The 12,012-nt window shown below is 41.9% G+C and overlaps 1 protein-coding gene across 4 annotated transcripts in view; it reads left to right on the top strand.

Annotated features, from left to right (window-relative positions):
• LOC124615480 overlaps positions 1 to 11,740 on the top strand; it is a 107,437-nt gene extending 95,697 nt beyond the window's left edge. For all 4 annotated transcript variants that reach the window (XM_047143407.1, XM_047143405.1, XM_047143404.1 and 1 more), the window contains one exon: positions 11,522 to 11,740. In XM_047143407.1, coding sequence (XP_046999363.1) covers positions 11,522 to 11,712 — 191 coding nt within the window. In that variant the 3' untranslated portion in view covers positions 11,713 to 11,740. The remainder of the gene's footprint in view (positions 1 to 11,521) is intronic.
• The last annotated feature ends 272 nt before the right edge of the window (positions 11,741 to 12,012 follow it).

Here is a 12,012-nt window from a genome sequence, read left to right as displayed (position 1 = left end):
GGTCGCATCCGTGTTTGGCGACATTGCGGTGAACGCACATTGTAAGCGCGTATTCGTCATTGCCATACTGGCGTATCACCCAGCGTGATGGTATGGGGTGCCATTGGTTACACGTCTGATCACCTCTTGTTCGCATTGACAGCACTTTGAACAGTGGACGTTACATTTCAGATGTGTTACGACCCGTGGCTCTACCCTTCATTCGATCCCTGTGAAACTCTACATTTCAGCAGGATAATGCACAACCACATGTTGCAGGTCCTGTACGGACCTTTCTGGATACAGAAAATGTTCGACTGCTGCCCTGGCCAGCACATTCTCCAGATTTCTCACCAACTGAAAACGTCTGGTCAGTGGTGGCCAAGCAACTGGCTCATCACAATACGCCAGTCACTACTCGATGAACTGTGGTATCGTGTTGAAGCTGCATGGGCAGAGCTGTACCTGTACACGCCATCCAAGCTCTGTTTGACTCAATGCCCAGGCGTATCAAGGCCGTTATTACGACCAGAGGTGGTTGTTCTGCGTACTGATTTCTCAGGATCTATGCACCCAAATTGCGTGAAAATGTAATCACATGTCAGTTCTAGTATAATATATTTGTCCAATGAATACCCGTTTATCATCTGCATTTCTTCTTGGTGTAGCAATTTTAATGGACAGTAGTGTACTTTGAGGCCAATAAAGGTATTTTGTTTGTGACTATTGCTTCTTGTGTTTCCTGAGATCATTCACCGAACTTTTCTGATGCACTGTATATAATAATAAGCCTATATAATTGGAGTCAAGGACAACGGTGGTCGAGGACTGATGATGGTAGAATTTAGGTTTGTTCTGTGCAACTACATCACACGTTCTCCAACAGCTAATGAGCATTCAGTAGTGTATGGAGTGCTCTTTTGTAACTGTTATAATAATGAGAAAGTTAATTTTGTATCTGTTATAATAATGAGAAAGTTAAATGTGACTGAAGTGAGTTATTTAATGAATTTTTACTCCATTTGTTGAGAGTTGTCATAGCTGATTGTGATGGTGACAAATTCTACATAAGCCAGCAAGAGACATAATTTGCAGAATATGTGCTTTCTTCAAGCACAAAGGATGGGTATGCACATACCACAGCTGTTGCTTGTGACAGTGAACAATGCAATTCCCATTTGTGGCCCGATCCACATGAACCGCTGTCATTTGTGAATCATACTATAACAACTAACAACCTAATTCAAAAACATTAACTGACATTGAGATAGTTAAGAGTGTAGTTTTTTTGCTAAGCAATAAACAACTATCGGGAGACACTAATATTTTAAAGTGTGCTTAATTTTAACTGACATTGATGAATTCGGCATGAGTTAAGTAAAGTTGGCTGCTTACTACAAGGGTAATGGGGTAAGAAGTGAGGCCACTGCAGAGTTAAACAGTGCGTATGAGAGAGAATATTTTATTGTTTGTCTTCCAGTACAGACAATTCACAGGCATGTGCGACTTTTAACGATCAGCTGATAAGGCATAAAATTTGGCACAGATGTAACATAGATCCATGATGATGTACATTATAGAGACGATCACCTTAAAATATGGTGCATATTTGTCGGAAGGAATATGAAATTAAATTAAGGCTGTTGTAGTATAACAGAATGGGTAGAAGAAAAATAAGCTAAGCTGCAACCACTGTGCTGCATTCTATGTAGACATGAAAACTAACAAGTCATCTGCCCGCATGAATGGCCAGTGACAAACTGTGGCCAAGAAACAAGTGGACCACCGTGTTTGCGGAACACGCTGCCAAAGATGATATCCTTCGTTTCAATGACTGCTTCACTGCCTGTGCTATACGGGTCTTTCCCTCCAACACCGGCTTTTCTGAATTGCACAGCTGGGAACTTTTCCTGCAAATACGTCCTATGTTCTTGTAACCCTCCTGGCCACAACGTTCGTTAGTTGCTGTCCTCACCCATCCACCCCTTCCCTGCTCCCATTCCAGCACTACACAGCCATTATTCCACCACCACACCCAGTCTTTCTTTATTTATTTTATTGTATTTTTTATTTATTTCTCTCTATTCTCTTCTTCCCCCCCCCCCCCCCCCCCCCATCGCCACCTCTCCCTTGCCTGCCGCCCAACCTACAGCAGTTCACTGTCCGCCATCCCCACGATACTATCCCACCCCCTCCCCACCCCAGCCTCCTCCTTTCCCCTACCCAGTCGCCACATCCATCATGCACTGGTGCTGCTGCTCGCATGTGGTTTCAGTTGCCTGAGACTGTAGTCGTGTGTGAGATTTGAGTGTGTGTGTGTGTGTGTGTGTGTGTGTGTGTGTGTGTGTGTGCGTGTGTATTGTTGACTAAGGCCATTGACCGAAAGCTTTAAGTGTAAAATCTTTTTGTTGTGCATATCTGCGATTCAGCATCTCTGCTACACTATGTGATCAAAAATATCCGGACACCCCTAAAAACATATGTTTTTCATATTAAGAGCACTGTGTTTCTACCTGCTGCAACAAACGACCTCGGTATGCATTATACATTGTGAGAGAGCAGAATGGGGCACTCCGCGGAACTCACTACCTTCGAATGTGGTCAGGTGACTGGGTGTCACTTGTGTGATACGTCTGTACTTCAGATTTCCACACTCCTAAACATCCCTGTTTGCGATCTGATAGTGAAGTGGAAACATGAAGGGACACGTACAACACAAAAGCGTGCAGACCGACCCCATCTGTTAACTGACACAGACTGCCGACAGTTGAAGAGGCTCGTAAAGTGTAATAGGCAGACATCTATCCAGACCATCACACAGCAATTTCAAACTGCATCAGGATCCACTGCAAGTACTATGACAGTTAGGAGGGAGGTGAGAAAACTTGGATTTCGTGGTCGGGCAGCTGCTCATAAGCCACACATCATGAAAGTAAATGCCAAATGATGCCTTGCTTTGTATAAGGAGTGTAAGCATTGGACAATTGAACAGTGGAAAAACGTTGTGTGATGTGACTTATCACGATATACAATGTGGCAATCCAACGACAAGGTGTGGGTATGACGACAGTCCGGTGGACGTCATCTGCCAGCGTATTTAGTGCCAACAGTAAAATTCGGAGGCGGTGGCTTTATGGTGTGGTCGTGTTTTTGATGGAGGGGGCTTGCATCCCGTGTTGTTTTGCGTGGCACACTCACAGCAGAGGCTTTCATTGATGTTTTAAGCATCTTCTTGTTTACCACTGTTGAAGATCAATTTGGGGATAGCAATTACATCTTTCAACACGATTGAGCACCTGTTCATAATGCACGGCCTGTGGTGGAGTGGTTACATGACAATGTAATGTACTGGCCTGCACAGAGTCCTGACCTGCATCCTATAGAATACCTTTGGGATGTTTTGGCAGGCCTACTTCGTGCCAGGCGTCACAGACCCGCATTGATACCTCTCCTCGGTGCAGCACTCCATGAAGAATGGGCTGCCTTTCCCCAAGAAATCTTCCAGCATCTGATTGAATGTATGCCTGCGAGAGTGGATGCTGTCATCAAGGCTAAGGGTGGGCCAACACCATACTGAATTCGAGCATTATTGATGGAACGCACCACTAACTTGTAAGAATTGAGGGAAAATCCATAGGAAGTGTTCCGAATGGTGCTGACTTTTAAAGATCAGTACTTGGGAGCAGGTGACATACTTTTCTCCCCTTTACTATAGCTAGTCTGTCAGGAGTTCATAACATACCAATTTATGAAGATGATCTGTTAACGAATTTTCTTCCTGCACTCGACTAGATCAGAAAAGACCTATATCGAGGTGGTGATCGAAGGTGATTAGAAGACAATAGGGAGCAACATGAGTAGACACTGCTAAGCACTAAGTAGTGTAGAGAATGCCTCTGTCCCTCGCAAGATGCCAAATGACCACAACAGTGATGAAGCAGTACTAACTTCTTTCCTCAGTTTTGTCGCAAAACGCCATCTGAGCTTGTAAAGGCCAAACGGCGGATCCTGCCAGGTGGTGTCAAAGTAAAAAGAGGCGGCAACGACCTCTATGCCCTTTCCGCTTGACCTCCGGCACTGGAAATGTACCACAAGCTGTGCAGCTTTTTCTGGTTTCCCGTTTGCCAGCGTCACTTGACCTTCCCAACGTTTCACTCCATTTCACCAAACATTTTTGTACACCCGTTTAGCTGAGTTAATAATAAGATAGGTAGATATGCGGCCCAAGTTGCTGCCCCATGATGTCAGTATTGGTTTTTGATCAAGAAAGTTTGACAACCACTGATATAGAGACCTTCAGATAAAGACATGAGTTTCACAGATTATGTTGGAAAAGAATCTGTTGTTATAACTATTACATGTCGTGCTTGAGAGGTCTAGGTTGTGTCGTTTAAAAGGAGACTACAGTTTATAATCTTAGACTAATAAGATTGTAATTTAGTTACAGTAATGTTTTTCTTGTTGAACACAAGTAAAAAGTTTCTAATTGCAAGGCATTCAAACAAAAAAATTGTTAAATAAAGCAGCTACACCAATAGTTACTTAATAATAGTAATTTATTTGTGAAGTGAAGGTATAGAACATGTGTTACGGTGTTTGTTAAAGTATTTTCAAAGTTAACATTCTAATGCTGTATAAATTGGAAGTCACTTAAAAAAAAAAAAAAACTTTTTTGGGATTTTGCCATTTAAGTTTTCCATTGCAACTTAGTAATAAGTTTGAAGTCCTACATACTGCGTGCTGGCTACTGAACTTACCAGTAAAATAAGATATCTTTTAATATGTTCCCACGGGAATACTTTCACACATCAACAAAATGTGTATAAATAAGCATTTTTATGAATATATTAAAGTAGTACATTTTTTAAAGCTCATAAGGAACTGAGTAAAATGATATGCATTGTAGATCTGTAAGTCAAATAGTTCTTGAGACATGGCTATGGGTTTCAGAAAGTGACAAAGCCATGCAGCTTTGAACACTTAAGAAGTTAATAACTCAAAAACAAAAGGTGCAAAAAAAATTAATTTTGGACTTTTCAAAGCAAACAACTACTACCACCAATGTACAAAAATTATCAAATTCTGAAAAATCTTTTACATGTAAATAACCAGACCATCGGTTGATTTCACATGGACTTGGCCAGAATAAGATGATGCCTGAAGTCATGCTGGGGGAAAGGGGGAATATATTTACTCATTGACGCAAATTTATAGGATATGGAATGTGTGTGTACCTAATTTTTGCTACAATATTATAAATACTAGGAGAAAAATAAACTCCTTATTGCCACAATATTATAAATACTAGGAGCAAAATAAAACCCATATAAGTTGTTATATAAACAACTATAGACCGATTAAAATCACGTGATAGTTGACACTTCACACGTTACAGCTGTTTTCTTCCAAACACAGTGCTCAGTGTCACACCTGAACCTTTCGCCGTTGCCAAACTGCCACAACAATTAGTTCACTTCCAATTTCTTGTCCGGCTTTCTTTCTTGATGTATTTGGATCCCAAATCTTCATATCATTCTTTTTTCGATTGGAATCCACTCATGTTGCCTATAATATACAATCAAGTGCCAGCCAGGCGTGCTCAACGGTTCATAACGCGGCACCCCGTGTAGCGAGTGTGAGGATACTTTCAGGTAAACAGTGACAGCGAGAACTTACGGTTTGCTTTTACCGCTAAAACTGAACTTTTGCTGCAGAAAATTGCTATGAAAACAAACACATTATGAAACCTTTGTCTTTAGTTTGCTCTTGGAGGTTAGCCTTAAATGTCGTGAACAAAGCAATTGTTGATGGCCGTTTTCTCAGGTATATTACCTATCGCGAGGTTGTGGTTAGAGTGTGAATGAGCTTAAATTAAGCGCTATAAAACAAATCATCTGCCGCACCTTGTCATTGGTCACTGAAAATTGGCTATCGACAGGGCAACTCCCATTTCCGTCATACCTCACAACACCGCTTCCAACATTGTTCTGTGTTACACCTAACAGCGTTTGTGAAGTGAGTCATCATGTTTGTGTGTCGCCTGACGTATGGACAGGTGCAGCCAGGCCATAGCGTACACAATCATACTCCACAGGCAAAGCTCAGGAGGCAAGGAGTGACAGAGCAGATCATACATATGCTGAACATATTAAATTATGCTGTGTGGTGGGCTGCCTACACCGTCTGTGTCTGCCCATGTGTGAGCTGAAGGGGAGCTTGAGGTATGTGTGTCCAGTGGGATAGCTTTGCAACAGCCAGCCAGTAATTTGACTGGTGTATCAAAGAACAGGATGGCACAGTAATGAAACACCTCTACAGCAGGCTGTTGCAAAGCTATCCCACTGGACACACATACCTGCAAGCTTTCCTTCAGCTCACACATGGGCAGCCACACACAGTATAGGCAGCCCGCCACACAGCCCAATTTCATGTGTTCAGCACATGCGTGATCTGCTCTGTCACCCCTTGCCTCCTGAGCCCTGACTGTGGAGTATGATTGTGTACTCTATGGCCTGGCTGCACGACTGTCCATACATCAGGTGACACACAAACATGATGGCTCACTTCACAAACGCTGTTAGGTGTAACACAGAGCAATGTCAGAAGTGGTGTTGTGAGGTATGTTGGAAATTGGGAGATACCCTGTCGACAGCTAATTTTCAATGACCAATGGCTGAAGGCGTTAGGATAACACCATCACAGTCATACACGAGAATCACTTTAGAGCGGTCCATTCACCCCATCAACAGAACAGGCTCTGCTAACAGTATACTACGCCTTCCACGTCACTGGCAATGGGTTCTACACAATTCTGGTGACTGCTTTGAAGGACAGTAACAGGTGCAAACATGTAACTCTTTTGTATCGGTTGTGAATAAATTGTTGCCACTATTTAAGTTCCAACCCTCTTATGAGGCTTACTCAGGTATGCAGGGCTCTGTCTGAGTGGGCTTGTTTTTTCCTAGCTGCTTGTGGGACCGAGATGGAACTCTTGAAATCATCATCTCCTCCTCCCTGTGGGAAGGGTGTTCCACCTGGGAGTATTCACACCCGATCCTCCAAACAAATGAGGGAGGCTAGCCCTCCTGGTAACCTGCGTCAGTTGAATTATAGTAACAGGGCTCAAGGATTCATAAATCAAAATGTATTTTTGGTCATTAACAGGAAGGAAGTGACGTTTGAAAAAGTGTCCTCTTTCTATATCCATAAAGGCTTGGAAGGACTTGCTGGAAGCCTGAAGTCTATTAAACTGCTGCAGAACAGTTCCCTACTAGTCAAGACTTAACAGGGAAAAACAGGCGGAACTACTTACAAAGACGGAAAAATTGGGTGAATGTGATGTAACTGTTGAACTGCACAACTTCCTTAATTCTAGCAAGGTTATGCTCACATGCCATGACATTATGGACATTGACATAGCCAAAATTAAACTGTAACGGGCATTACCAGGGATAGTGAACGTAGAGCAAAGGATGTGTAGGAATAATGGAGAAATTGAGAAGACCACCATCTTCATTGTGACCTTTAATTCTTCAACATTGCCTGACCACATCATGGCAGGCTTCCTCCGACTTAGTGTTAGATCTTATGTACCTAACCTTATGCGGTCTACAAATTTCCAGCATTTTGGTCACACAATGCTGAGTTGTGGGGATGAAGCGACCTGTGGGAAATATGGAATGGCAGCCCATGAAGCTGGGATTGACTGTCCACCTCCAGCAGTGTGCGTTAACTGCTCTAGGAACCACACAGCCTGGAGCTGAGACAGCCCTGTTATTGCAGAGGAGCGAAAAATCCAGAAACTAAATCTCCTATGCAGAAGCCAAAAAGGAATATAAGCTGATGAAATCTCTTGTGTTTACCATTTCTTATGCTTCCATCGCACAGAAACCTGTTCCTAAGGTCAGCACTTTGACACAGATGTCGTCCAGTGTACAACCATCCATCCCCAGCACCTTTACTTGCACCTGTACAAGCCAAGGCAAAATGAGTAAGGATAAAGCAGCCGCCACAGAAAAGACCACCAACAGTTCCGTAGTGAATGTCAAGAAGGCACACAATAAATGGAGTGCCTCCCAATGCCACCTTTCTCCCTCCTCCTCAAGGGACAGGGTGCAGGGAAAGGTTCACAACATTTGGGTCAAAAGCTGTCCTGAGCTCCGTCAGACATCATTCTTTCATGTCTGACTGATGTGGAGGACCTCATGGAGTTAGAGGCCTTGGATCCAGGCAGCCCCTTCACTCCCCCATGCTCTACAAGTGCTTCACCTCCACAGTGCAAAGATAGGGGTAAATTAAAACCACATTGATGAAATGGCTCCCATCCTATATGGAACTTGCAGGGGTGTGGGATTCATGTGTAGAAACTCTGTCTCTTATCTCAGGGTAGACCACTGTGTCTGTGTCTCCAAGAGTCTCATTTCCATCAGTCGTAGACCCCTAAGCTACGAAACGTATGTCCACCACTAAAAGGACGACATGAGTGGTGAGAGGGCTGGAGGAGGCGTAGTTATTTTCATCAGCATCGGCTACCACTCCTCGCCGCCCTCACTTACGACGACTTTACGAGGAGTTAATGTATCAGTGTACGTGTGTCATCCATTGACAATATGTTCCCTTTACTTGCCCCCACATGATGCACTAGATGAAGAGTCCCTAACTGACCTTATTACACAGCCCCCCCCCCCTTTCATCCTCTGTGATGAGTTTAATGCACACAATGTGCTTTGGGGCTCTGCAGCTACCTGCCCCAAGGGTAGAGCCATTGAGAGGCTTCTCGTGTCGTCATGTGCATACTTGCTAAATGCGGGACAGAGCACTTACTTCTGCACAGCAGCTGGGTCATTCTCTACCTCTGATCTCTCAGTTTGCTCTCTAGCTCTTGCTCACTCTCCTCAATGGGAAGTGGTTGATGACTTGCATAGAAGTGATCACTTTGCGATCTGGATTCACCTACCAGATGGGATGGAACCAAAAATGAAACCACTGTGATCGGTGCTCGGTAAAGCTGACGGGACACTTTATAGTGTTGGCCCAGTTCGAACATTAAGCGTATGTCGAGGCATAGGTGGATCATATTACCAAAATGATCCACCACGCTGCTGCAGCACCCATTCCACAGTCCACGGAGAACAGTAGAAGCAACCTGTCCTTTGGTGGAGTGCCAAATGCCGCTCTGCAGTCAGGACCAGGCATGCGGCTCTGTGTAGGTTCAACTGGCGGCCACTTTCTTCTCTGGCTTTTTGCGGGTACCCTCAGTTTTCCTATTTTTGTTACCTGTGTTTTACATGCTGTTTTATCTTCCTGTTTTGTGTATTTTACTACACTCGTGTCAGTTAGTTTTCGCATGGGCACTAAAGACCTTGCTGTTGTGCACCCATACAAACATGTCCATGTCCGTCTTATATTATAGGACAAAAATGTGAAATTTCTGTGAGAAATTCTCATTTGTGTCTGACAATGGTTCTAGATTTTAAACTAGTTATGTTGAAATGAAACAGTGGATAATTCAGGATGGAATAACGATAATATTATGAAAACTGATATATTGTTACTCAACATTTAGTGAGATGTTGAGTTGTAGACAGGTACAACAAAAAGACTACCAAACATGCGAGCTTTCAGCCAGAAGGCCTCCTTCGGAAATAGCCAACATACACATGAACACAGTTTACACACACGTAACCACTGTCTCTGGCTGCTGGCGCCAGACCTAGCAGTCAGAGACAGTGGTTATGTCCCCACCCCTACCCCCAGTGATGTATGCTTTTCGGTCAATGGCAATCACTGTAGACGAACTATATGAACTCAAGTATATTGTACGATTGCTAATGAATTTCTATGTCATTTATACCAACCTGTATTGCAGATGCTCATACAGGAAGTCACAACATTTTTTAACCATTTCAAATACCTAGTGTGAAAATATATTACTGTTTATAGAATCTGCAACACCAAAAAGTTGATCACAGCTAAATCCGAAAGTAAATAAAAATCTATTGGCAAAAAAATAACTAAGATCGCAGGGAGATGAAGTACATGCAGGCACTGCAGCACCCTGTCTTGTGCGATTACTCAGCTGTAGGCCAAGCTGTTAGTAAAGTAGAATAGTAAAACAAGTGCTTGTGTGCTTCATCATCACAAAAGGAGATGGCATCAGTTTCCTTAAGAGTTAAGGAAACAAAATAGTTTACAAAAATGGGTTTGTCACAATTTTATCTTCAGAGTGTAATATAATTCTTTTGAATTTATCATTTTTTAACAGTTGAGGATCGAGAGCAAGTTTTTAACCTATGTCTGATTTTTTTCTGGGTGCTAATTGTTCCTTTTTTCTGTTGAACCTAAATTTTCGCATATTATAAGTTAGTTTTTTGGAATTATGCTTGACATTGATAAAAATTTTTGGAAGTTAGACCCTAGGTTTTGTGGGAGGTAGCTTACGTGAGCTTATCGCACCAAGATTGATATGAAAGCACTGCCAGCCTCCCTCCCCCAATTCCTTCAGCACAAAAATATGATTTGCATGCGTGCAGAAGTAAAGTGGTGTGCTGAATGGTTCATGAAGTTGGCATTCAGCTTAATGTAAGGTGAAGCAGAACATAAATTAAACCAAAAGACATGTCATCATTATGGTGGCACTATTGATAATGTAGCATTGACTTCACAAGCCACAATGTCAAAAAAAAATTTACCTCAGCAGAAAGGGGGGTGGGGGTGGGGGGGTGTCATTCTCTGGCAGATAGCATCAAGCAATTGGTGTGGTCTTCAGTCTGAAGACTGGTTTAGTGCAGCTCTCCACACTAGTCCATTCTGCGCAAGCTGCTTCATCTCTGTACAGCCACACAACTTGCTATGTTTGAAATTGCTTGTAGTCAAATATTGGTCTCTCCCTGAGAGGTTTTTACACCACATGCTTTCCTCCATTACCAAACTCACAATTCCTTGATGCTTCAGGATGTGTTCTATCAGCTGATTTCTTCTTTCAGACAAGTTGTCCATAAATTTATTTTATCCACAGTTTGATTCAGTAGCTCCCCATTATTTATTCGATCTGTCCATCTAATCTTAAACTGTCCTCTGTAACACCACAGTTTAGAAAATTCTATTATCTAAATATTTAAACTATCACCTACATTTCACTTTTGTAAAAAGTTACACTGAAGGAAAATACCTCCAGAAAAGAGTTCCTAACATTAAATTTGTGTTCTTTGTTAACAATTTTCTCTTTTTCAGAAATGTTGCTCTTGGTATTGTTAGTTTGTATTTTAGATCCTGTCTGCTTTTGTTGCCAAGTAGAAATTGTTCTCTTTTGACTCCGTAAATAGTTTGAAACATTTAGTTTTAACCAGAACTTACTGATGAGAATACAAATATAGGCCAGTAATTACTCTATATACCTGTGCTTGCTGTCATATTTCTTTCACTAAGGATGGTGAATGAATGAACCTGTGTAGTGTCTGTGCACTTTTTGCAGTTGGAGAAAACAGCTCCGAGTCTTATTTGTTCTTTGTTTTTATTTGTGTATGCTACCATTTTCTTGCAGGTGAACAAAATGGGTATAATATTCCTGAAATGGTTCTTTGTCCAAAACTTCCATACTGGTTGTCGGATGAAGGGACACGTTCACTTCAAGAAATAAAAGACGATCGCCTTCTACCTGAACATGCAAAACGCTTGTTATGTGATGCCTATATGTGTATGTACCAAAGTCCTGATGTAATGATGTACAGATAAGAATGGGATTAAAAATCACACTCCTGTATGTATATTTATTCTAATTGATAATTAGATCAAACTTTTGCCTGTTTTGTATTTAAAGAGACTATAACACTGTAAATATTTTTCAACATTCCTCATTGACTGTACTGCAGTTTAAAATGTAACTGTTATCAGTTGTTACAAAGTGCTTGAAATGTTAAACAGTCTTAATGAAGCTATTTTATGAATCATTTAGTTATCTGTCAGTTTTTTAAAGTATTAATGTCACTTACAGTATTCCAGGAATAACTCAATAGGAGACTTATTTTCTGAGTT

The sequence above is a fragment of the Schistocerca americana genome, chromosome 5 (assembly GCF_021461395.2).
Source record: "Schistocerca americana isolate TAMUIC-IGC-003095 chromosome 5, iqSchAmer2.1, whole genome shotgun sequence".
Lineage (NCBI taxonomy): Eukaryota > Metazoa > Arthropoda > Insecta > Orthoptera > Acrididae > Schistocerca > Schistocerca americana.
The sequence above is the reverse complement of the archived record's forward strand: the minus strand, read 5'-3'. Positions and strand labels throughout refer to the sequence as shown.